The 27,898-nt window shown below is 39.6% G+C and overlaps 1 protein-coding gene across 1 annotated transcript in view; it reads right to left on the reverse strand.

Annotated features, from left to right (window-relative positions):
• The window catches only part of GLRA2 (glycine receptor alpha 2), a 168,487-nt gene that overhangs the window by 110,201 nt on the left and 30,388 nt on the right, over positions 1-27,898 (reverse strand). The window contains exons 3-4 of the mRNA XM_024569903.3: positions 18,412-18,479; positions 9,997-10,220 (exon numbers count right to left, since the gene is read on the reverse strand). Coding sequence (XP_024425671.1) covers positions 9,997-10,220; positions 18,412-18,479 — 292 coding nt within the window. The remainder of the gene's footprint in view (positions 1-9,996; positions 10,221-18,411; positions 18,480-27,898) is intronic.

Here is a 27,898-nt window from a genome sequence, read left to right on the forward strand (position 1 = left end):
CATGGATACCACTGCTGATCGAATCATAGGGTATGAATGATCTAATCTGAGATCAGGGAATTTCTGTGTAGGGAGTTCAGTATTTAGTACTTGTCATTATGTAAACTATACATTGAATGTTAGGCTGCCCCTTAACTACAGGTAGTTCGATCTTATCTGTCCCACTCCAAAATCAGGTTCCTCTCCTCAGGAGCTAGATATTCAGTTTGGGAGAGGAAGGTTCAAGGACCCCAAAATAGTTTGAGATAGATACCTTAAATTTATTGTTGACACTATTACGCATGTCCCTGTTTTCCCCTTTGCCCACCTCCACCCAGCCCTTGACCCTCTCTTCCCTCAGGCCATCCCCACACTGATGTCTGTGTTATGGGCTATGCATATATGTTCTGTGGCTAATCCCTTCGACCTTCTCTCATTTAGTCCCCTCCCACCTTCCCTCTGACAGCTGTCAATCTGTCCCATGTATCCGTGCCTCTGTTTCTATTTTGTTCATTGATTTATTTTGTTCATTTGATTTGACATATAAGTGAGGTCATATGGTATTTGTCTTTCATTGACTGGCTTATTTTATTTAGCATAATAATGTCCAGGCACCTTAAATTTAAAACCTCCTCTTGCTGACTCTTAAGATCCAAAGGACATGAGGGTCCCGCTTTTATTTCCTCATCCAGAAGGAATTTTGTGGTTTGGGAAGGAGGAAGTCATTTTGAGTAATATACTTATGATAGAGCTAGAAGGAGCCTCAGACTTCATCTAATCTCCTGGTTCAAACTCATTTTATAGATAAGGAAACTGAGACTCAGAATGATAAGCTGATATGGTTAGAGAGGCTGTTCTAGAAGCCTGGAGGATACAGTAAATGGTGTAAGTGGGGAGCTCCTGATGCCCTGAGCTACATTCTCGATAATCTGTTCTTTGCACCATTGCTTTCAAAGCAAACTCTGATGAATGTTAATGTAGTGGGAAGATACCTTCAAAAGGAGGGAAGCCTACCATTCGCTATTGCTAGTTCCACCAGGCAAACAGTCAAGAACAAGTGGTCATGCCAGCTGCCGTGTATTTCTTTGCACAGTGTCCTCTTTTCCCTTACTCTGTTGTGTTTGCACCAATATTATGCCCTTGAGTGTATGTGTATTTCTGGGCCAGATCAAGACCTCTACAGAACTTTAGAGCACTTTAAGAGAGTCTGTCATGTACAGAACACACTTTCTACACTTTAATACTTCTACCCTCTGCCATGCATTTTTGAAAACTACTGTCCAAAAATACCCCCTCACACCGCCTGGCTCAGTGTTGCTGAGTCCACCAGTGTATGGTCATGGCAGCACCTCCCACCTGGGCTCCCAGCCTTGCTTGCCTCTGGGAAGAATGGAATCATTGTTGTTTCCATGGCATTGCCCAGCCCTTCTTTGAGACCTCACTGCTTAATTCTGATGTGGGCGCTTCTGTTACAGTCATTAATTATTGCATTAAATCAAGTCACAAAACTAATGAGGATTTGGACATAGAGTTGGAAAATGAGAGTGTAATTTTGCCTGGATTATAGGATATAAAGATAAACATGGTCCAAATAAGCACACAGAGAAAAAAATCACAGCTTTTTATAGCTGCTTTCTAACAGAAAATATGGCCTTACGTGTCTCATCAAAACTGAGAGTAAGACAATCAAAGTATCACCATTGGTAACATTTAAACAGGGTTTAGTCCACTGTACATTTTATTTTCGGCTCTGACATCTAAATAGGGAACGTTCTTTTTTCCTATGCCGTGGAAATCATTCTATAACTAAAGTTAGAATCTTTGGAAGTTCTCGCAGCAGACCTGAGGATGAGTCAGGGAGGGGAGGCTACGTGAGAAAAGTCCTTTCGTGTGCGTAGGTACCGCTGGTCATTGGGGTTGCAGGGAGAGCACCGTTGCATGTCTGTCTAGAAATCGACACTCCACGTCCTCTCAGTCATGCCTGTAATATCTGTCATTTGAGGGAGAAGGCATGTCAATGCCCAAGACTTCTTTATACAACTCAAGTACTCCTAGGAAGGTGGAACACTGAATCATCAAAACCTGCAATTGTGAATGGAATCAAAAGGGATTAACAAACAAATCATCTCCAGCGCCATAAAAGAGTAAGTTTCCGTTCAGATAGGGTTTCGGAATGAGAGCGGCAGATACCTTGGTGACCTGAGGTGCTGTTGTGGAGGGACAGCCCTATAATTCTTTATGGTTTGGAGGGCTTTCTGCAGTTGGAGCATAGCACAGGCCCCCAGGTACCGTGTCAGTCCAATAGGAAGCCACTGAGGCATATAGTATTTCCTTAACAACCTTGCTAGGGTCACACCCATGCTGGAGCCGTGCACTAAACCTTGAAGAAGTTGTTAACAGCTGGAAGGCCTTTGCTCCCTTAAGAAAAATAAGGACTTTTTCCTTTAAATAAACAAAAAAGGCTTTGAATAACCTGATATGCAAAATATGCATACAGCTTTAGGGGGATTTAAGGGACCCCTGCAGTTTTCATCTAGCTCTCAGATTAAACAGCCTTCAGGGAACGGGGCAGTTCTATCCTTAGTGTCTGAAGTTTGTAGGGATCTGTCTTGGTCAGTGTACTCATTGTCTCAGAAGCTGGAACAGAAAGCACAATCATTAAATTAAAAGAAAATACCAAGGAGCCCTGCTTGCCCCACCCTGATGATTTCCTATGACCCCACCCCACCAAACTTGCAGGCCCACCCAAGCTGTTTCCAGTGCCTTCTTTATACGAATGGCCTGTCTTGGCTCATGCTTCAGGCTCTCCCAAAATCTCTCAAACGAGCACCATCTGGCCTCAGTGTACCCCATACCTCTCACTAAGCTAGGCTCGGCACTAGCGGCAGCCAGCCATAGTTTGCAGCTTGGCCTCTCCTGAGCACCTCCAAGCCCAGTGTAAGTAGCAGTCAGCTGCAGATTCCTTTATAGGTCAATCTGGGTGACCTTGCACAGAACACAAGTGGTGGTTGACCTTGGCCTACACCTCCTAGAAGGCCCCAAGGCCAGCACATCTCATGGACGGCTTCAGACCACATTGAAACACCACCCAACCACCTCCACAGTGACACACTCAAAGGATGGACTCAGTGGGCACCAGAGCCCTGCCGAAGTAAGTCCAGCTGTGTGGGGTAGGCCTCCGCACAGCTGATCCTCCACTGTGGCTGGTAGTTGCAGCCCATCCTTGCAACTGATCAGTCTGGGGATAAATTCCTCCCACTGATGTGCCAACAGCAATCAAGGATCAACTACAACAGGAGAGTGCACGCAGGCCACACTGGTGGGGGAACACAGCTGGAGTGCCCAAACTTGGGTGATCAGGGAGGCTGGGCCACTGGGCCCCACGGGACACCTACTGCATAGGGCCATTCTACCAAGCCCAGGAGACATAGCATCTCTACCGAATACACAGAAACAAACGCAGGGAGGCAGCCAAAATGAGGATACAAAGAAACATGTCTCAAATGAAAGAACAGAATAAAACTCTAGCAAAAGAACGAAACAGAACAGAGACAAGCAAGCTGCTATGAAGAATTCAAAATACTGATTATAAGGATAGTCAGTGAATTTAGGAGAAGAGTAGTTGAACTTAGAGAGAACTTCAACATCATAAAAAAGGACATGGAAAACATAAAAAAGAACCAGTCAGATAGGAAGGATATGTTAATGGAGATGAAGAATAATTTATAGGGAATCTACAGTAGAGTAGATGAATCTGAGAATCAGATCACTAATTTGGAATATAAGGAAGCAAAACACACCCAATCAGAACAGCAAAAAGTAAAAAGAATCCCCAAAACATGAAGATAGTGTAAGGGGCTTCTGGCCAACTCCAAGCATACCAACATTTGCTTCATGGGGGTGCTGGAAGGAGAAGAAAGAGCAGGAAATTGAAAACCTATTTGGAAAAAAAAAATGACAGAAAACTTCCCTAACCTGGTGAAGGAAATAGACATATAAGTCCAGGAAATGCAAATGGTCCCAAACAAGATGGATGCAAAGAGGCCCATACCACATCATAATTAAAATGGAAAAGGTTAAACACAAGGAGAATCTTAAAAGCAACAAGAGAGAAGCCGCTAGTTACCTACAAGGGAGCTCCCATAAGACTGTCAGCTGATTTCTCCACAGAAACTTTGCAGGCCAGAAGGGAGTGGCAATAAACTTTCAAAGTGCCAAAAACAAGGACCTACAACCAAGATTACTCCACCTGGCAAAGCTGTCATTTATAATAGAAGGACAGATAAAGAGCTTCCCAGAAACGAAAAAGCTAAAGGAGTTCATGACCACCAAACTGGTACATGAACTATGAAATGTTACATGAAATATTAAAGGGTCTTCTTTAAGAAGAAGAAGAAAAAATATTAAAAATGTGAACAATAAAATTGCAATGAATACATATTTATCAACAATTGAATATAAAAAAAAAAAAAGAAACAGAACAGAAACAGACTTACAGATGCAGAGAACATTTTGACAGTTGCCAAGTGGCAGGCTGGTGGGCGGGAATGGGTGAAAGCAGTGAAGCAGTGAGGAAGTACAGATTGCTGGTTACGGAATAGTCCTAGGATGTAAAGTACGGCATAGGGATGTAGTCAATAATACCCTAATAACTATGTGTGGTGCCCGATGAGCACTAGATTTACTGGGAGGGTCACTTAGTAAGTTGGACAATGTCTAAGCACTGTTGTGTATACCTGAAACTAATATAATACTGTACATCAACTGCAATTGAAAAATAAAAAATGATATAAAAATACCAGGGACCCTAGAGTATACTGCAATACTGCTTTTGACTGTGTACTCATATACCAAACATTTCATTTTCCTAATCCTCTCAACAAAATCATGTCTTTTCCAAAACTGAGGAAATAGAGCTTCAGAGGGATAATAAATTTTCCTAGGTCACACAGCTCGTTCTGAGGGCAGAGACTCGAGCACAAATGTATTTGACTCTAAAACCCTATATTATGTCTATTAGAGTATGAGGAGTAACCAGGGTCCCATGCAGCATCACCAGGTTCAGAGTAGGGACCCCAGACGTAGTACAAACTGACAATCGTGAGATGAAGAACGCTTTGGTGCTGATGTGGAACACACAGTCTAATTAAATCAGCAACACAGTATTGGCGACAAAACGGATGTCTACTAACTCTTGTGGGACAAAAATGTGTGAAAACAAAACAATGACATAATCCCTCCGTTCTCCCCCAGATGGTAGCCATTTGTTTATCACATAAACAAATGTTGGAAAAAACAACTAATTCAAGTGTGATTTAAGATCAGGAAGAATTTCTGCACGGTGTTAGAGCAACATTATTATTATAGGGTCCGAAGAAGGAAAATAAAATCTCCTTCTCTGAAAGTCTGTAAAAATACAATGTTTTTAACAGGTTGCCTGAAGGTAGGGAGTTGGCTTAATGAGTCTCATCAGCCCTTTGATCTCTGGGCTAGTAAAAATTTTCAGAAAGTAAATATGCTATATAAGCTACATATGCTATATAAAACTACCAAACAGATACTCCTATTTGAAAAATCAATTGTTGCACCTTGAATTCAAACAGTCTTTTCTGATGTTTGCAAAATGTGAAGATACTCTATGTTCTCATCCTAAGTCTTCCCTTCTTCCTCCAATAAGCCTTTAAAAACTAAGCCCCAAAAAGTTGGTTCCAAAATGATGCGTCTTTGCAATTGTATCCGTTTGTGTCTTTGGACTTGAGCTGAAGGCTCGAGTTGAAGTCAATCAGGGACTGGTGTGCAGTAGGAGATGACAGCACTGGGGTAGGAATCAGGAATTTTGCTTCTTGTCCTAGCTTTCCTATGTTTAGGCTCCCTTTACTTTAGCTCTCCTCATTTCCAAAAGAAGTCACTTCCTCATCGGTAAAACAAAGGTGTGAGATTAGATATTTTGCAAGGTAATACCTTCACATTAAAAAAATCGTATGCATCTATAAAAGTCAGAAGTCTGGCTGAAAATTCTCAGAAGCAATGGGAAATAAAGGAAAAACAAGTATTAGCAAAGACATTGGGGACATGTGAGACAAGCTGCTTCTTTCCAAAAATACTCCCCTTCTCTAGTTTTCTTTCACATCGCATACCATGCACCACGATGCCCTGACTTCTGCAATTTATTGTATTTAATTCAACAAATGTTGTTTGAACAGTGATATGTACAAGATTTGAGGCTCACCTCATTATTCCACTATGGACTCAGACCTTTTTAACTAACATGAATTTAGAATTTGTCTCTGAGGAGAGTATAAAAAGCAAGATGTATGACCTTGTTCACACTTTGGTCAGGGATGATTAATACTTAATGGGATGGGTTGACAAAGACTTTAAAACGGAGTGTAAGATCAAACATAATGAGGGAGTGACTGTTGAAGGAGAACCCAGAAGAGGAGTGGACAGAATCTGTAGGACTCTCGCAGGGTTCTGGTCAACTGTCCCCTCTTTTTTTAAACTCCTGCCCCTTGGGAAAAAGATATATAAAGTGTGCTCTTGCTTGTTATGAAGTCAATGGACTGTTGTGTTTGGCCATCAAACCCTTGGGCTTTTTTAAATTCTACCTCTGCTCCTACAAAGCTAAGAAAGCATGGAATTGTTCCTGGATGGAATGCTCTTATCCATTTGCTTTAGGTTTCAGGAATATGTAAATATAAAATATCACCACAGAACATTGTTAATGTGGACCAATGATTAAGAAATTATTTAAATGTGTAGGATGGAGGCAATTCATGAGTTTATATTTGGTACTTCCATCGTATCCCTTCCTTGTATCTTTCTTAACTCTCTTCATTGTATTGGATTTCTCCTCTTAGGCATCCAACGTGCTAGTTCTCACTATTCTTCATGGACATCAATTGTACTATCAGAAAGAAGTTTTCATATCAGCTCTTTACAGCTTAGTATGAATTTAGGCCAGTGGATTTCCTATCCCAAGGGTATATGCATCATAAACCTGAGAGTAGAGGGAAGGTCCTTCCTCATGGAGTGTCAGCAGGGACTGTCCAGGGTGCTAACCTTGCACATACCAGAAACTATAGCTCACTTGGCCTTAAACTTGTGTTAGACCTGGGCATATGCACCTTGGCATATATTAGCACTAATTACTCCATACCCTCTAGTTAAATTGAGTCCAGTGACTCAAGTGAATAGGAGTGTGGGTGCCAACACCCAAGCCCTAACAATACTTGAGTAACACAGTGCATTTGCAAAGTCACAGTCACTTTTCTCTTCCTTGCTTTCTATTTATTCCTGTTAGTTAGTTTATCCAATATCTGCCTGCTGTGTTAGACTGAGCTCTTCCAGAACATGTCCCACATCTTACTCAACTCTGGATCTCTAGGCCCAACACAGTGTCTGGCTCGCTGAAAACCCTTCCAGGCAAAAAATCAGATTCCTGCAGTTCAGATCTGCCAAGAGCTGTGTTTCCCTAAGATGACATGCCCAGTTCTCCTACCAGAAGGATCTCTCCTTCCAATTTCATACAATACCAACAGTGAAAGGAAAGCCAACCCAGCCTGCCACAGGACAAACTCCACTCAATCCAAAGCTATCGTTGAGAGAGTTTCAGAGCCTGTAACATGCTACAGTTGGAACCAGAGATAGAACTGTCTCCGCATGTAGGTCTGGGGAACGTGATATTCTTCATGGTTGTAGAATAGAAAGGCCTTCATGGAACAAGAGAAAAAAAACTGGTTTTATTTCAGCAGTGCAAGATGCCAGGTATATACTACAGCAAATGCCACTCAAAGCCCAGAGGGTTCGCTGGAGCAGCTGATGCCCTGCGTTGCTTTTTATAACTCTCCTTCCCTGTACCACGCTCTACATACGTCCCATTTCATCAGGTCACATCAACTTGGGTTGTGCCCAATACTGCATCTTACATCAAACACATCACCGTGTGAAACATTTTGTTTCCTTAAGAACTTTGATAAAAATAAAGGCAACATTTCTTAAAAATAAAACAGGGGGATTTCCTGGTTCTTTGTGCAAGCAGTGACTTTGCTACTTTTTACAGATCAGCAGCCTCTTGTGTTCCATAAAACAGCGGGGCTGCCAGCCTTCAGCAAGCTGTGAAGTTACTAGATTTTAATGGTGGTGACTCTGTAAACCGGGGACATTTGCAAAGACACTAGCTGTCCATTGTTTTGGGGTAATAATATTGGAGAGAAAGGAAGAATTTTATAAAGGAGCTTTAAAATATCAGTATTTATTCAATATATTAGATATCTCTAATATACAATACATTGCCTAGGCCGCAGGGGTGTCAAACTCACTTTCACCGGGGGCCCCATCAGCCTCATGGTTGCTTCAAAGGGCCGAATGTAACGTTAGGACTGTATAGATGTAACTACTCCTTAACAGTTAAGCGAGAGCTTGGCGTTGTTGCCGGTTAGAAACAAGGTGCCGGGCCGGATAAAACAAGGAGGGCCGGATTCGGCCCGTGAGTCTTGTGCTCGTCACCTGTGGCCTAGGGCCTTTGGGAGGGGTTACAAAGATGCAAAATCCAAATATTTTGACTTTAAAGAGCTTACTAATTAGAAAGAATGTTAACTTTAAAATATAGACAGCCACTATTTTATGTATTGATTATATCCTCTGTGTCATGTACTATGAAGCATTTTTATGTACTGTTTTTCAAGGGTCAGCAACCTATGGCCAAAGGGTCATGTCTAGTCCACTGCCTGTTTTTACACATAAAGTTTTATTGAAATGCAGCCACGCCCAATTGTTGAGTGCTGTCCTCAGCTGCTTTTGTGCTACAATGGCACAGTTGAGTAGTTGCGACAGAGTTGAGACAGTCTGACTTTCAAAGCTAAAACATTTACTATCTGGCCCTTCACAAAAAAAAGAATTTGCTCTACATCATCCATTCCCACATGAACAGTCACAGATAAATACGGTGTTTCCCACTTTACAGGTAAGATAACTGAGGGTTATAAGTTATGTTACTTAGTAAGTGGTGAAGTTTAGATTTAATTTTAGATTTGTTTTCTTCCAAAAATCCATGACATTATGTACAGAAAGAGCCAAAATCTGACATAGGAAAGAATAAAAAGCTTTATAGCTTCACAGAGAAACTGTTACTAGAATTCAGAAAAAAGAGATTATTTTGAGTCTGGGGTGATAAAGATTCTGGAGATTATATTTGAATATAAAAGCAAAAATTAATCTTAGGAGTTGTCTATCCCAAGCTAAAGCTCAAGAAAAGTTCAGAGATCAAGTTCACATGTTTAGTTAGAAACAGAGCTGGGATTAGAACGAGTTTTCCATGCAAAGTGTGAGTGGAAAGTATGCTGTCAGTTACCATGCCGAGCAGTTGAATTTCTGTGTGCGTGTGTGGTGTGGTGGGTGGGTGTTAAATGTTATGGAATGGCAGAATTATTTGAAACGAGACTTTGTACATTATGTTCAATGGTCATTGAACTAAGGGGCCTCTACTTCCTTTATTGAATCAATCCAAAACACAGGTATTTACATGATACCATCACCCCTCCACCATCCTACCAAATATATATATTTTAAGTATATTTTATTGAGTATGCTATTACAATTGTCCCAATTTTTTTCTTCCTTTTATCCCCCTCCACCCTGCATCCCTCCACCCTCCAGCGTTCCCCACCCTTAGTTCACGTCCATGGGTTATACCTACACTTTCTTTGGCTTCTTCATTTCCTATACTATTCTTAACCTCCCCCTGTCTATTTTGTACCTACCAATTATGCTTCTTATTCCCTGTACCTTTTCCCCCCATTCTCCCCTCACCCTCTCCCCACTGATAACCCTCCATGTAGAAAATCATAGTTCTGAGACCATGGGAACCTCTGGCACTCTCGACAGCATTAAGATTCAAATGCTAAACAAAAGACCACAAAAGTCAAATATTCAGATACATCTTGCCATGCAGAATTAGGCGTTTCTAGTCCAGGAGGAAAATGGAGAAGTGAGCAGGTGCAGCCAAAGGAAGCTTACCTGATACTGTAAAGCACTTTGCCGTTTTTTGAAATCCGAAGCAGTTTGTTGTCAGTGGTGACATCATGGAAGTTGGCACCCTTCTCATTGGCAAAGAACAAATCTGGTTTCCAAATGGAGTCGAGCATCGATGGGTCCAAGTCCAGGGAATCATCAGGATACTCGCTATACGCCAGCCGTGAGTCATTCCACTGTTGCCTCAGAAAAATGTTCACTCGGTAATCCTACAGAAATGCCATGCAAAAGAGTTACGTGTCACCCCTTCTGGCACACGAGGTCCATTTACACTTCCCTTTCACTCTTCCCTGATCTGCTGGTGTCTCAGTAAACCAGGGGGTGTATACCTCAGTCAACAACAAACCGCTCAGTTCTATTAAGAGTAGGAACAGAGGGGAGGAAAACAGGAAGAGTCAGCCAAACCAGGTTGACTTGGTTGAATTTTTATGTTTAAATTATTCATTCTGGGAGGAAATAATACCAACTCAAGCTGATTTTGCTACAGAAAAATAATGATGAGTACAGAAGTCAGTCTGTGATGACAGATTGTCAAATAAAGGTGATTCATTTTCCAAATCAAAAATGGCATGATCTCTTTCCTCATTCTGCTCAGATTCTCTGCGCAGAAGCAAACCCATTTTGTACTTTTCGTAGTGAAAGTCTTATTATAAAACTCTTACATAATGGGGTAGTATTTTTAACTTCATAAATGTAAATATTAAAATGCTTCATGTTGACAAGATAATTCCTTCACAGCTACTTACTTTTGAAATTCTTAAATATTTTATCATTTCTCTGAATGGGTTGTATCTACAGTAGTCAACTTGATGCTTCATCAAAACAGATCTTTTTCATGTTCTCCGCATCTGAGCGCCTTCTGACGAAGGCGGTCCTCCCTGTGGGGGCCTCAGGTACACCCTCCTATTCCCGCTTGGTCTGGGAATTTCCTTCTGTGCCAATGAATCAGCTTGGGGCAGCGACTGCTCTCCTGCAGATTTCTACTCAGAAGTCTGTAGGTTCACGAAACTTGTTGCTTCGCTTGATAGAGTGGACTCCGACAGGGGTTTCTACAGTATTTCCTAGTCGAGTGGGGCTATGGCTTAGAGCTAATGGTTGTCCCCTCCTGCCACTTGTGGCCATTTAGGGTAGCATATACTCATTCCTTCTTACTCTTTTTCCTTTACCTCCTTTACTCGTAGTTGCTCTTTTTCCATATCTTTGGCACCTAGATTTTTTGGAAATTGTTTACATTCCTCTAATGGTGACCAACTTGCCCTAGTTTGCCCGAGACTTTCTTGGTGTTAGTCCCAAAGTCCCACATTCAGGGAACCCACTCAGTTCCAGGCCAAATGGAGATGGTTAGTTACTGTCCCAGGTAAAATGGAGACCACCTCAGGGTGGTCCATTTTGCTTAATTACCCTTAGGGCCAAAAGAAAAAAAGACGACTCAATTATAAAGATCAGCGTATATGGAAAAGAGGTTCAACCCAGTTCCTTCTATGTATTACTAAGCCATCTAAATTCCCATGGCTTCTTTTCAAATACAGCCATCCTGATGGTCAGGCTGATAGAGTATTTTGAAGGTGGCAGTTTTTGGAAAGGGTGCCCCAATGTAGGGGGCCTGAAGAATGCTAATAATCAAATAGTTACCAACTTCTGAGAATCAGTCCTCAAACCCAGCTCATTAGGAAAGGCCAAAATAGTTTTTAAAAATATCCTTAAGGTTCTCAGTTGTACAACCTAAGAACTTTCTGACCTGGGAAATTTCATCAGCTGACTGCTACTGGAAACTATACCAGGCAAATTGTTAGACTGAAGAGGGTGCTGTTGCGGGCCCAGCCCTTCTCCCATCCCATCCTATGTGTTCACCGTGTGCGCACCCCCCACAGTGCGTGAGCGAAGGGAATGGCAAAACCTCAGCGTTTTCCTCATTGCGTACTTTGGAGTTGTCCAGAGGGACCAGAAAGTTGTAACTGGAAAGAGATTTCCAGGTCTGTTTCCTTGGCAACAAGAGTTACTGGAAGCTTTGGAGTTATGCGTGAGTAAAGAGTAGAAGGTGTGATTTGTGGAAAATCAAAAACAGGGCTGTTGAAAACATAATAATTCAATGTAAGCATGCACTCGATACATCAACTGTGAGATTTTTTGAAAGTTTCCTAGGGGGGAAAATGCAGCTTCTCCACTGTTTGATGTCTATCCCTTTTATTTCCCTTAGAGTGAGAACCAGTTTTCTGTAACAACTTTTTTTTTGGTGTGGGGTCTATGAGCTCGTTTCAGTAGGAAGTAGGAGGGAAAGGGTCCTCATCCCTTAACCAATCCTGGAGGTAGAGAAACTCTAAGTACAGGAACATAATGCCAGCTGGAAATAACAGAAGTGAACGGGTTAGATATTTTAGGCTGCGAGGGGGCCAACAAGGCGCCCCCAGGAAGTAATCATAGCAGGGAGAGGCCATAAGAAGCCAGCTGGAGAGTATTGGGCAGCAAAATCACCAAGAGAAGTCGTTGCAATCCTCCCTTGAACCTGAGAATGATTTAAAGATGCATATTGACAGGCTCTAGAGAATATCACATTAGTGACATACAATGAAAACAGTCGACCTTTTAAAAATATCTCAATATAAAATTTCCCAGCTAATGTACATATTTTTAAAGTCTTTCCCACGGGTATTCTCCAGTGTTTCCTGGTTTTCTTATTTTGAATTGTATATAGAGAGAAAATAATAAAATCGATTCTCTCAGGATTAGAACTTGAAAATGATCATTGAATCTATCATTTCACAGTAGAACCATTAAAGGCCTAACAGTTAATGTGAAATAAATTAATCCCCCTATTTTTAAACAAGGATAAGTGGGAAACTAAGAGGAGAAATTATATTTCATGCCAGAATTCCAGGAATGATATGAAGCAAGGGCTTTATTAGATCTTTTGGAAGTATTTGTGGTTTATAATATATAGGAATTAAATTGTCCATAATTTTGTTTATGATGACATACACTATTCTCAAACAAAAACAACCCTTACAACTGGTGGGGATAGAAACGGACGCCCAAGGGTCTAGAGAAGTCGATAACCAGAGACAAGACTTCCTGCGGCTGCGCCTCTGTAATTTTTCCAGTTTGCTATCATTTGCAGTGTAGGGTAGACAACGACATGTGTGATTTATCTGTGCTTCACCTCTGCTTGTTTACACATAGGCTTATTCTCTCATGACATCCCAAACCACAGGAGGTAGTTTTATTGTTCTGTAGCATCTCTTCGTCTTTATTTTTGCTTCTAGGGTTAATGAGATATTAAGGAGGAAGTAAATATTGAGAGATATGCTTAAATGCGGACTGAATTTTCTTTTATACTATTATCTCTCTCCAGAGACACATTCTGCTTCAAATATTTTCTTGTATTAAAATTGGTTTTCTTATGATTGACTATCTGTGTATCGGGGTAAGTCATGCAAACGTTCAAATTAAAAAGTATTTATGTGTGCATATATAAATATATACATATATCTAGTTTCTTCAAAAGCTGTGTGTAAGTCATATAATCTTTACTGTATTCAGAACACAGGCAATACAAGCATCTTCATTCTATACTGTTATTTCATATAAAACTGGGAACTTCTAAAGTTTCACTTCTTCTGGTAACTTCTAATAGTATGCCAAATGTCACCAGGGTTGTTTCCTTAAACCCAATTGCACTATTATATTTAGTCTGGCATTTGTACATGGAGATCGCCACTCTGCCTTATTCATGCTCTTATTAAGCCTTACTATTACATTTATTAGTTTTATGTGCACACATGTCTAACCCAGTCACGTAATCATGTCATCAAAGACAAGGGTATGCTTTGTTGACTCCCCTCAGTGCCTATGTGCCCCTTTGGTTTTAACCTCTGACTGCACAGCAGTACAGTTGGCATCATCTGGAGTCCGCGCCAGCTTTGCTATAGGAAGTTGGCCGTGAATTTGAAATTATGGCACAGCAGTTACTTTATGATATGCATTCAGGCTTTAACATTGTGTTGTTAATTTAGAGGCTAAGGTCACCTTATATCTCAGTTTAACAAAATGCCAGGCATGTGGTAGATTGTTAGTTCTTCTTTTCAAAATCGGAAATAAGAATTGCAACTACCTGCTATTCCTGATAAGTTAGCATCTCCGTATGAACTGCTTATGCAGCTGTAGAATGAAAGGGAGTCCATAGTGTCATTTCAGCAGTTACAGCACAGTGTGCGCTCTTCTAAGGAGCTGTCTACCTCGTACCCGGTTCCTTGCGAATGTGATTTCAGATCAGAGATAAAACAACTCTGTACCCTGCAGCGGTAATCAGCAGAGCATGGGGAGTTTATCTTCTGGGGCAGAGTTTTGAGGAGCCGAGGTCTTGTTCTGAAGATGCTTGCTGAATGGACATATTTTGCACACTTTCAGATCTTGCTCCCTCCTTCTTCAAATCTGTTAAATGAGGAGGGTGCCGGGATCCGATGCTGTGGCATGGGCGGCGTTCCAACACCCACAGGTCCAAATTACACTCTTATCTACCCACAACCTTCCAGGCATCATTAGGAAGCTTTGAGGAGACTACCTCTTCTGCATTTGCTGGTGACCTATCTCTGGAGAGAGTTGCATGCAGGTAGCATGCAGGTACTCTGGACCTTTACTGACACGATTGCTATTCCTAAACTATGCCTTTAAATCAGGAAAGAGGGGGTTGCAAATATACTCCCCATCATGTAAATTCACTTGCCATCAGCAGCTAAAGAAAAGGGGGAAAGAACGAAAAGGAAATGGTAAACTGACATTCCAAAAACAATATTTAACCTGTCTCATTATACATCCCTTACTAGTCTTTTGGAACCACACAAAAAATTTGTTCCGCTGAATACTCTGAATGGGGGTTCAATTAGCAATGACCATCGACAGATCCCTGTGGCTTTAATGAACAAAAGTACGTGTTTTGGAATAATGTATGCCATCATAGTGATCCATACAAGCGTTCCTTAGAGTAGCACAAATATATTGTCCCGTGAGCACACAGCTCTAAACCAACATATCGAAGGACTGAGCTAGAGGCCATGTCGGGTCTGTAAGCAAGCCTGTACTTTGTGGGCGGGAAGCGCCAACAATTATTGCATGGCATTTCGTCAAACATAAGAGGGCAGACTGGAGAGCACCAAAAGAAGGTCATGCTGAGTTCTTAAAACAGATCATCACTGCTTCTTATTTAGAAACAAATAAACACCTAAACCTAATCTGTCAATAGTGCTCTTGGGGTCGTAAGGAGAGAGCGGCACATGGGAAGAGAGGAAAATCATGTTTGGAAACTCCAAACCCTGAGACATTCTTGGGAAAATTGACGATGGAAAATTCAGAGAAAGGAAAACTATGATCCCCAAATTGCCCTAACTGACGTCGTCAATCACCGCATCCATTACAGTGCTTGAAGGCTGTGGGACTGATGTTCTCCCTCCAACTAAAGACAGTTCAGGAAAGAATCTGGTTCTGTTTCACGGTTTTGACCATCTTTTTAGTAGAATTTTATGAAAGTGCAGGTAAATTCATGGGTGGTAGAATTCAGGCTTTTACTAAAGGAAGCTCAGGCTGTCATGACACTTGGTAGATACGTTAGTTAGAGCAGAGCCTTAGGGATGTGGGAAGATAAGACCCCTTCAAGGTGTAGTGGTTCTTACATTCTTCTGAGCGTCTGAATATTTAAATGCGGATAGCCTTAGATCCCGGGCTGGCAACCTATGATCCGTGAGCCAAATTTGAATGCAGCCTGTTTTTGTAACTAGAATGTATTTGGAGTACAGCCACACCTGTTTGCGTAGTATTGTTTATGGCTGTTTTCCTGCCAAAGGGGCAGAACTGAGTTGTGACAGACTGTCTGGCCGTCATAGTCTTAAATATTTACAGAATGGCCTTTTATAGAAAAAAATTGGCCAGTCCCTACCCTACGTGGTATGAGGATTTATTCTTTGATTTAAACATGACAGAGTTTCAAAACCTATTTTTTAGTTTCACACAAATCCATATTGGAGAAAATAAAAGGAACTTTGAAAACACCAGACGAAGTTTGTCATTACACCAAGAGCTAAGAAATAGAACCACAATCCACATTACTCTTCTGACCCTGCGATTCAATGTGTCTCATGCAGCGGAAGAGACAGGCCATTGATATTGCACTTGAGCGATGATTTCCAAATTCCCTCCCCGGAAACACGACACAGAACACCTTAGTCAGTGACCGGGAAGCACCAACACAGCCCATTTATTAAGCACCTTCAGTAGCTGCTAAAGACACTGGAAAAGAAGGATACCCCCAGTTTCCATTTTCATCTCCTTCAATATTAAGCTTTTTCTTGCATTAATGAGCATCAAAAAGGTGCACATTTCCATTTCTGATTGAGGGTAAAATGCTATGAGGAAATTTAATCAAAGCAACTTAGACTAATTAATGCAATCAGCATCAGGTCGTGCAAATATTGTCATTGAATGCCATCGTGTAAAGCTGGTGACAGTGATTTGGGCTCTTGGAAGATTTATTGGGATAAAACCAAGAGGGGAGGGGCAGAAACTGAATGCCAACCTCAGAGTTTCATTATTCTTTCCATGTCCACCTTTCCTATGAGTCATTTAATAACCCTATCAAGACTCATCTTATTTGGGGAAAATTATGAATATTCTACATCCCGTCAAAGCCCCAGAAGCCTCATTTCTGGACAGTGCCATGCCAGAGTAGTATTACAATGGCTAGTGCGGTGGCATTTTACCTACTTCTGACAGTGGAAAGGAGTGGTGAGAATGAATGATTTCTTTCTGGCATCAAGGATACCAAAAAATACAGTAATTTGTGAGACATGATTCTAGTAGCCTAAAATAGAAAATTCATAAAAGCAGGGGACTTCATGCTGTTCCCTGATGAACTGTTTGTGAATTAAATTAAAAGCCTAACAAAAGTAAAGAAAGAAACACTAAATAAAAACAGGGGAACAGTATGTTTTACATCTCAATGGCGTTATGCTCATTATTTCATTTCTTGGGTGTTTCTAGGCCATCAGCCATCATAGTACTTGGTCAAGCTCAACTGTATCTTATTTTGATCTCATCCAATAAGATAGCTGTATAGTTTAATAGTTATGAAAATTAAAACCAGCCAGTTGACTCAGGCCAGAAAATAAATTGTATGGGGACAAAGAAAAGATTTCACCCAAAATGCATTGTCCATCCATGCTCTAGCTTAGGACTGCAAGGCTCCTGATGTCACAGGCTATGTCAAGGCAGCATCATTGCTGTGACATCTGTAAGGGACCCGGTGAATTTTATAGTGTCTAAAATCTTTTTCATGTACGTGAAATGTGTTTCCATGTGCATTGTGATGAGCTTTTAATGGTTTTATGTGTATGTTATGTTTTTGTAAAAAAGCGATGAATGTGATGTAATTGCTATGGACTTGGGACTACTTTCTATTGCCAACAAAATTGTGTGTGTGTTTAGTGTGAAGTCAGGCCCTTGGCATGTACTGTGTTTTGCCGTAGTATAGTACGTGTCCGTGCTTTGGCCCAAACTTTCAGAAAAAAAAACCTTTCATTTTAATTTTCAATTCAATTATTTATTTATTTATATTTAGAAAGCAAACTGATTAGCATATTCCAGGGTATTATTTTGCATGTGAGTGTCGTTATTGTTTTCTGGAGTTACACTTTTAATGCATAAGCATAATAAAAGAATTAAAAACACTTATATAGATATGGAATTAATATTACCCATATATAATGTACTTCCTCCTTTTCCCCTCAAATTTGCAGACAAAAAAGTGTGCATTATACACAGCAAAATAGAGTATCTTAAATGTTGCATATATGAGGCTTGACTATATTAAAACCTACATTATATGAAAAAGACTGGCTATAAAAAACATTTCCCAAACTTTGAAACTTATATTTCTGAAACATTGGAGATGCAAATATTTAAACATCTTTAGCTGTACACCATGCTTATTAGTGATAATTTTACCTAAATCTAACCAAACATCAAGTGATCCTCAAATTTCTCTGGCATGATGGATAAAAGATTATTGAATTTTAAGTAGCAAACACTTGACTAATGACTTTCTAAAGTGCTAAAGTATAAATAATTGCCCTCTAGAGGTGGGTGGACTTGGAAATTGGCACTCAGGAAATGCCCCACAAATATACGACGGTGCTCTTTCATCCAGTGTCCCATTCCTTCACACCATGGCTGCAATGCTCCGTCCCACTCACCATTGTAGGTTCTGCTATTGACCCAAAGCTGTTGATAAATATGTTGCAGGTAACATTTACAGGAGGCCCTGCAAGTTGAACAATAAATAGAAAATTTGACAGGTTGTGTTCATGGCACGATTGAGTCAAGTTTTTCTCTTGCCAGCGGCATTGTAGCACTTACCATGGTGGTTTCTGTGACCGATCCAAAACTGTTGATAAAAATATTGCAAGTAACGTTTACTGGAGGACCTGCAGAACGCAATAAGAATATTGCAATAGAGATTGAAGCAAAAATACAGCTTCATCAACACCTGTGCAAATGACTAGAGATGTAAACAAAATGAAAATGATGGTGAGATTGCAAAAAATAAGTTTTACCCAGAGGCTTACAGTGATAATATTCACACTAGCATTTCAAATAATGACAGTTAAGCAATGATAACTTACCCTGAGGAGTTTCGGACTTGGAAAATATGAGCTGAAGATAATTTGACTGAATTCATTGTCAATAGTTGCTATCAAAATAGCCTTTTGAGTGGGTGGATTTCTTTGACCATAAGCTCAACAACACTGTGGATGTCAACAGTGGGCACCCATGGGGATAAAATAGCCTAGGTCATGAATTTAAATGGAGCCAAAGTTTGAACTGTGGATGAGTCAGGAACATTCGCCTCCTTCCTCATAACACCATTTAAATCAGATTGGTCTAGTCTGGTTCTCTCAATACCTCTGAATTTACCCTATAATTTTTTGACCCCCTCCCCAATGAAAAGTGATGTACAGAAATACAAAAACAAAGAAAATTAGCTCATTTTAAGAAGAAAACAGAGATGTTAATTAATATCCAGATTGTTGCCTCAGTAAATATGATGTAAAGCAGGGGTTATTAATGCTAGACGTGCTTGTAACAAAAAGCCTAATTTTTCTCCAGAGACCCAGGGACTAGCTGTCTCTTCCCTTGCCCCTTGGCTTCCATTCAACCACTAACCAGGCCAGACTCTGCTTAGCTTCAGGGATCAGATGGGATCAGGTGTGTTCAGGGCAGTGTGGCCACAGATTCTTTGCTCTTTGACAATAGATAAATCACTCTGATGATTTTCAGCATCACGTTTTTGCTGGGGAATATGTTCATCGCCCTCATGTAGTTTCCCCCGGATGTTTTCTGAGATAAGAGAATACCATGAACCACCTTTGCCTTCCCCCGTGTAAGTTTGTCTGTCTCCACTCAAAAAAGGCACAGCGACCTGGTGCAAGCTACACACACCCATTGGCTCTCTGTACCCAACAAGCCAGTAGGATCTGAATGAGGAGGAGTTTGGCTTAGGCCCTCCCTCAAAAGTTCATGGTAAAACACAGCTGTGGTGGCAATTGAGCACGATGTCTTTAAACTCTCCACGTGCACATGAGGTTCTCAAAATGAGGAAGGGAAACTTGGGCTGAACAGCTCATTTAAATCCCCAGGCAAGGACTTTTGGTAAAAGAAGGACTAAAGAGTTTTAGCGAAAGAGATGTGTTATGCTGTTTTTCTTTTTAATATAACTAACTTTTCTGATAAATGTGTTTATTTAAAAAAATGTTTGCAGACATGGAATCGTGGCAGCACCATATTACTGAAACATGGTTCAGCCTTCAAGTCTTGTAACTCCCCTCTTATTTCCGCATCTGCCAAGATGGCTTCTCCATGGACACTTCCTGCTCTGCTTGATTTTGTCTTTTTTGGTTATTCAAAGCAAAGCAAAAATGAGTCTCTTTCTTGGCCATAAAATTCTATTCCATAACCACTATTTTTTTTCTGCTGATAAGAAAAATTTATACAAGGTAGAGGCAAATTATGAGAAATTGTGTATGTTTGCTTTTTTGTTCTTTTTACAAAAAAATATTTTCTTTTAGATAGTCCAATTCAGGATGGAAAACTTTTGTGAATTTTTATACATAAGATATACAGAAAATAAACAATGGGGGAAAGAAACAGGAAAAATGGAAATGTAATCTTACCAGGAGGATTGTCTTATACTATGCAATTTCTGTCTGTCTGGCCTCCCCAACTGACTTGGAAGCATGTAGAATGCTGGGTCATACCGCCATACACTCGTTTTTATCCTCCCCAGTAAATGGCAGTGTGAGTATATTGCTGGAACTCAAAATATTTTTTTTAACATCAGTGTGTGGTTGCCTCTTGAGTGCCCTCTACTGGGGGGGGGGGACCTGGCCCACAACCCAAGCATGTGTCCTGACTGGGAATTGAACCAGGGACCCTTTGGTTCACAGGCCAGCACTCAGTCCACTGAGCCACACCAGCCAGAGCAGAACTCAAAATATTTTTTAAGCTACCACACGTACTGATGCACTGTACTAAGCATATTAAAAATTATGTACTTTAATCCTTACAAAAGAGGAATTATTTTACTGCTCCAGTAAATGTTTTCAAATGAGGGAACTGGGGGTTACAGAGGTGAAGTAACTTGTTGAAACTCCTGCCACAGTAATTAGAAAAGCAGAAACTCAGTGTCTCATCATTCTGATCCCCAAAACCTAAACTTTCAACCACTTTGATGCACTGCATTCATTATACAGTATTTTCTCTCCCTTCTGAACCACCAACCATAGTATTTTCCATTGGTTTGTACATTTCTGGGATAATATTTTTCTTTACATCTTGCCTCTTCAATCTTGGGCATTGTCTCAAGGTTCGTTAGTATTTAGATGTAAAACCAAGAGAAAAAAGTAAGTTTTTTTGATGCATTATTAGCACATGCATATAAATAAGAGCTGACATATGAAAACGTCACTGCATGCCAGTAAGTGCCCTATTTCATTCTTCAGTAGTTAGATGCTACTGTGTCTCCCACCTTGTAGATAAGGAAAATGAGTCACAAAGGTGGTTACAGAGTTTGTAAAAGGCAGAAATTGCATAACGTTAGGGACACTTTTTTTTAACTACAGGGGTAAAATGTCTGAGGCCAATAGAATTATCCTAATGATAGAAGCTACAAATCTTTCACCTCATTGGTTTCATTTATTCTTAGGTGTGTTATTCTTATAGATGTTATTGTAAATGGAATTTTTCTTAATCTCTTTCTCAGATTGTTCATTGCAGTTATGCAGAAACACAACTGATTTTTATGTGTTGATCTTGTATGCTTCAATTTTCCCAAATTCATGTATTAGCTCTAGTAGTTTTCTCTTGGATTATTTGGGGTTTTTTAATATAGAAGAACATGTCATCTGCGAATATAGTTTTACTTCTTCCTTTCAAATTTAGATGCTTTTTGATTTTCTTGTCTAATTGCTCTGGATAGTATTTCCAATAGCAATGTTGAATAATAGTAGTAAAAGCGGGCATCCTTATCTTGTTTCTGATCTTAGGGAGGAAACGTTTACTCTTTTACCATTGAGTATGCTGTCTGCAGATGACATATAGTTGGATCATGTTGTTAGCTTTGAATTTTTCATAAATGCTCTTTACCATGTTGAAAAAGTCTCCTTCTATTCCTAGTTTTCTGAGTAGTTTTCTATTCTCTGTTGTGAAAGGGTATTAGACTTTGTGGACTGATTTTTCTGCCCCTATTGAGATGATCATGTGTTTCCTTTCCTTCATTCTATTATTGTTGTGTATTACCTTGATTTTATTATATTGAACCACTTTTATATTCCTAGGATAAATCCGAGTTGGTTATGGTGTGTATGATTCTTTTACTATGCTGTTGGATTTGTTTTGCTAACATTTTGTTTAAGACTTTTGCATCTATATTTATAAAGGATATTAGCCTGTGATTTTCTTGTGGTCTCGGTCTGGCTTTGAAATTAGAGTAATGTTGGCCTCATAGAATGAGTTAGGAAATTCTTTCCTCTTTTATTTCTTGGAAAAGTTTGAGAAAGATTTGTGGTAATTTTCATGTAAATGTTTGGAAGAATTCACCAGTGAAGCCTATGGGTCCTGAACTTTTCTTTGTTCCAAGGTTTTTGATTACTCATTCAAAGTCTTTACTTGTTCCAGGTCTGTTAAAATTTCCTATTTCATCTTTTGTTAGTTTAGGTAATTTGTGTATTTCTAGGTATTTCATCTACATTATCTAATTTGTTTATAATCTTCTTTTATAATTTTTTTTATTTCTGTAAGATCAGCAGTAATGTCTCCACTTTCATTCCTGATTTTAATTGAGTCTTCTCTTTTTTCTCTCTCAGTTTAGCTAAAGGTTTTTAATTTTTTCATCTTTTAAAAGAATAAGCCCTGGCTGGTGTGGCTCAGTGGATAGAGCACTGGCCTGTGAACCAAAGAGTTGCTGGTTCGATTCCCAGTCAGGGCACATGCCTAGATTGCGGGCCAGGTCCCCAGTGGGGGTGCTCGAGAGGCAACCACACATTGATGTTTCTCTCCCTCTCCTTCTTCCCCCTTCACCTCTCTAAAAATAAAATAAATAAAATCTTTAAAAATAAATAAATAAATAAAACAATCAACTTTTGGTTTTGTTGATTCTCTAATTACTTTTCTATTTTATTTTTATGTTTCCACACTCTAACCTTTATTATTTACGTCCTGTGAGAACTTTAGGTTTAGTTTCTCTCTTTTTTTTTACTAGTGCCTCAACTTGTATTATTAGTTTATTGATTTGAGATCTTTCTTCTTTTGTAATTCAGACATTTACAGTTTAAATTTTGCTCTGAGCACTGCATTTACTGCATCCTGTAAGTTTTGGTATGTTGTATTTCTGTTTTTATTCATCTCTAATTCCCTTGTAATTTCTTCTTTGACCTATTGGTTATTTAACAGTGTGTTAATTTCCAAATATTTGAATTTTCTGGTTTTCTGTGTATTGTTGATTTTTACCTTCTTTCTACTATGCTTGGAAAAGGTATTTTTTATTTTAATCTTTTAAAATTTGTTGAGATTTGTCTTGCAGCCCAAAATATGGTCTATCATGGAGATGTTGCACTTGAGCACTTGAGAAGAATGTGTACTTTGCTGTTATTGGGCAGAACATTCTATATAAGGTTTGTTAGATCTGGTTGGTTTATAGTATTGTTCATGCCCTCTTTCTTCTTAATGATCTCTATAGATGTTCTATTCATGATTGAAAATGGTGTATTAAAGTTTTCAGCTATTATTGTAGTAGTGTTATTTCTTCCGTCAATTCTGTCAAGATTTGCTTCATATATTTTGGATCTTTGTTGTCTGGTGTATATATTTTTAGAATTGTTATATCATCTTGGGGATTTGACCATTTTATCAATAATATAATATCATTCTTTGTCTCTTTTAAGAGATTTCTGCCTTTAGATATTTTCCTTTATTGAAAAGTAGACACATACTGTCAGGTTTGCCTTTTCAGTTAATGGGGGTGATTGACCCATGGTGTACATTCACCTGCCCTGGCTTGTGTTGAAGACAGATACAAAGACACAGGCACAGACACAGCAGAGGATTACAGAAAGCAAAACCTATCAGATTAATTGTTCAACCACCTCTCTCTGGAAAGTCTGTGATTGTACTTGGCTAGAGACAGCTAATTGATCTTTTAAGAAATTTTGACTTCGAGTCTATTTTGTCTGATGTTAGTATAGCCCCCTCAGCTCTCTTTTGGTTACTATTGACATATATGGAATGTGTTTCTATCCTCTCACTGTCCCTCTGCTTGTGTCTTTGGATCTAAATTGAGTCTAGGATAGCCTATGGTTAAATCGTAGTTCGTTTTATCCATTCTTTTAATCTATGTCTTTTGATCAGGGAGCTCAGTGCATTTACATTTAAAGTAATTGCTGATAAAGAATGACTGACTTCTCCCATTTGGTATTTGATCTCTGGTATATTTTACAGCTTTTTTTGTCTCTCATTTTCTCTATGATTACCCCTCTTTTGTGTTTAGTTGATTTTTTTTTTTTTGCAGTGAACCATTCTGATTCTCTATAATTTCCTTTATTGTGTACTTTATTTTCTCTGTGGTTCCCATGGGGATTACATTTAACACCCTAAATTGGTAACAATCTACTTTGAATTGATACCAACTACACACAGAAACTCCACTCCTAAACAGCTACAGTCTTCTCTTGTTATGTTGGTTTTACAAAGTATATATTTTTCATTGTGTGCTTGATAGTGTAGATAAATACATTTTTAAATGTACTTGTCTTTTGGAGATATTCTGTTGGAGATAAAAGGTGGAGTTATAAACCAAAGATACAATAGGACTGTTTTTATATTTGCCAATGTACTGACTTTTACCAGAGATCTTTATTTCTTCCTTAGGCTTTGAGTTACTGTCTAGCACGCTTTTATTTCACCCTCCAGGGCTCCTTTTATCATTCCTTGTAGGGCAGGTCCAGTTGCAGTGAACTCCGTCAGCTTTTTTCACCTGGGAATGTCTTAATTTTTCCTTCATTTGTGAAAGACAGTTTTGCTGGATATAAACTCTCAGTTACAGGTGTTGAAAAATTTTTTCAAAAAAAATTTTTCAGCACTTTAAACATACCCCACTGCCATCTGATTTTCAAGGTTTCTACTGAAAAATCAACTAATGATCTTATTGGGGATCCCATGTAAGTAATGAGTTCCTTTTCTTTTACTGTTTTGCATGTTCTCTCATTGTCATTGGCTATCAACAGTTTGATTATAAAGATTCTCAATGTGAACCTCCTTGGGTTTTCCTAATTGGAGTTCATTGCTATTACTGGATTTGTAGATTTATGGATTTAATCAAATTTGTGAAGCAATATGTCTGCAAATATTCTATTTAAATATTCTTTCCACCTCTTTCTCTCTCCTGTTTCTGGGACTCCCAGAATGTGTATGATGGTCCATTTGATGGTATAGCATTGGTCCTTTAAGCTCTGTTTAGCTTTCTTTATCCTTTTTAGTTTATGTTCTCCGGACTTAATAACTCAATTGTCTCATCTTCAAGTTCACTGATTCTTCTGCCTAGTCAAATGTATTGTTGAACTCTTCTAGGGAATTTTCCATTTCTGTTATTATAATTTTCAGTGCCAGAATTTCTTTTGGCTTCTTTTAGATAATTTCTACCTCTTTGTTGACATTCTCATTTTATTCATACATTACTGATTTCCTTCCATTCTTTGTTCTTGTTTTCCTTTATATCTTTAAGTATATTTAAGACAGTTGTTTCAAAGGCTTTGTCTAGTAAGTCTGATATCTGGGCTTCCTCAGGGATGATTTCTGTCCATTTATTTGCTTCCTTTGAATGGGACATACTTTCCTGTTTCTTTGTATGTTCATGAATTTTGTTAATAATTGGATATTTGACTATTATAATGTGTTAACTTTGGAAATCGGATTCTCCCCCTTCCCCAGAGTTTGCTGGATATGTTTTGGTTGCTGATGGTTATAGGAGGACATCTGTTTAGTGACTTCCCCAAACTATTTTCTGCAAAGACTATATTCCTTCTTATGTGTGGCCATTGCAGGCTGTGTTCCTCACCTTGTGTTGAGCTAGGGTTTACACAGAGATTTCCTTGAACACCAAGGGCTAAAATATCAACGAACAAACTAAATACACAAAGCACACCTCTCCCAGTGTTTTCAGATCATCTTTGGGCTGGGGCATTCCTTCAATACTTAGCCAGGCTTCCGCTTACCTAGGGATCACCCTAAGATGAAATCCTAGGGTCCGCTCAGATATTTTCTGAGCACGCATGCATCTTGCCTTGAGAATGAATATTGCTCTAAATACCCTGCATACGTGACTGACCCTGAATTACCTAATTTCCCTAAGAAGCTCTCCTTAGCTTTTTCTCTCGGGATTTAGATGGTCTCTTGCATATTGCAACTGTAGTCTTTTGCCCCAGGCTTATGAAGGTCTTTAGTGTGGGTTTCTTTTTTCTTTCTTTCTTTTTTTTTTTTTTTTTGCAGTGTTTCTGATCAATACCTACTGCTTTTCCATCCTGAGGTTTAAGTTAGGTGGAACAGAGAGGAGCACTGTTATGGACTGAATTGTGTCCCCCAAATTCATACACTGAAGTCCTAATCCCCACCAACTCAAAATGTAACCAATATTTGGAAAAAAGGTTTTTAAAGAGGTAATCCAGGATTAAATGAGGCCATGGGGGTAGGCTCTAATCTGATACAAATGGATACAAATGGTGTCCTTATGAGAAGAGAAGAGAAGAAAGACCAGGGATATGTGTACCCCAGGGAAAGACCATGTGAGGACACAGTGAAAAGGTGGCAGTCTGCCCTGGCCAGGTGGGTCAGTCGTCCCATACACCATAGGCACGCGGGTTTGATTCCCGGTCAGGGCACGTACATAGGTTGCGGGATTGATCCCCAGCTGGGCGCCTGTGGAAGGCAACCAGTGAGTGTTCCTCTCTTACATCGATGTTTCTTTCTTTCTTCTTCTCTCGCTAAAGTCAATTTAACCATCTCTGAAAAAGTAATAAAAGGCAAGGTGGGAATCTGCAAGTCCAGGGGATAGTTTTCAGGCAGACTGGTTCTGACACTTGGGTCTTGGACTTCTAGTGTCCAGAACCGTGAGAAAGTACATTTCTGTTGTTTAAGCTCCCCTGTCCGTGGTATATTCTTACGGCGGCCCGAGCGAACACACGTGCCTTGCGTCAGTCCTTCTGGTAGCACAGAGATGTTAGAATAGACAGACAAAATAATTTGTGAATAATCACTTTTCTGCCCTCTTCAGGGCTTCACACTGAGAATGTAGGCTGTCACTGATTGAAAACCGAAACCACTGCTGAGAGAAGGTGGGACAAGGGCAAGAAAAAACACCTCAAAACTTTCCTATCATTGTGGAGTTGGCTTTTTCTTGATTCAGTAGTCTCTTGATTGCCATAAGCTTTTGACTGTTTTCCAGAGTTCTAACCAAGTTGTTTCTGACAGCTTGTACTTACTGTTTGATGCTTCTGTGGGGGAAACAAGAGCTTAGAGCTGCCTACTCTGCTATTTTGTTAAAGTCAACCTTCTCCTCCCCCAGACTTTAATACACTTACGTGAATTATGGTGCTCCTGAGGGGGAGAACATAGTATGTGTTGTTTTTCCCTAATTTATTTGACTATAAGGGATCTTTTATTAGACTATCCTTTGCATGGAGAACATTACAAAGGTGGTAGGCATTCTGCAAAACGTGGTTTTGAAAATGCTGATCCACATTATTAATTCAATTAACACATTCTTGTTGGACAATAAATTTGTTAGATGATAATAATAGAACTATGAATATGACTGAAGGCAAATATAGGGTTATTATAAAGCCCTGTGCTCCTGCCAAGGAAGGAATGTTTTATTGAAGGCTGTAGGGTAGGTGAGAAGTAATGGAAGAAGAACAAAGAATCACTGAAGATTGGTTTAACCTCTCCAATTTATTTGTCTAAGATTAAATTTATGTAATGATCTCATAGTATAGATGTATAACTCTGGGATGCAAATGAAAAGCTTTGCTAGGAATCACATGTGACAAATGTATTAATTCCCGGATGTGTTCTCTTAAAAAGTCAGTGCCCTAAATGATGGGTCAGCAACATTTTTCATAAAGGGCCACAAGGTCTCTTTCACAGCCACCCAATTCTGTCTTTGTAGAGAAAAGAGCCATAGATGGTATGCGAACAAGTGAGTGTGTTCCAGTGGAAATTTATTCACAGAACAGCCGATGGAGTAGATTTGGCTTGTGGACCAAGTTTGCCCAGCCCTGCTATTGACTCTCAGAGTAGG

This window comes from Desmodus rotundus, chromosome X (assembly GCF_022682495.2).
Source record: "Desmodus rotundus isolate HL8 chromosome X, HLdesRot8A.1, whole genome shotgun sequence".
NCBI classification, from domain to species: domain Eukaryota; kingdom Metazoa; phylum Chordata; class Mammalia; order Chiroptera; family Phyllostomidae; genus Desmodus; species Desmodus rotundus.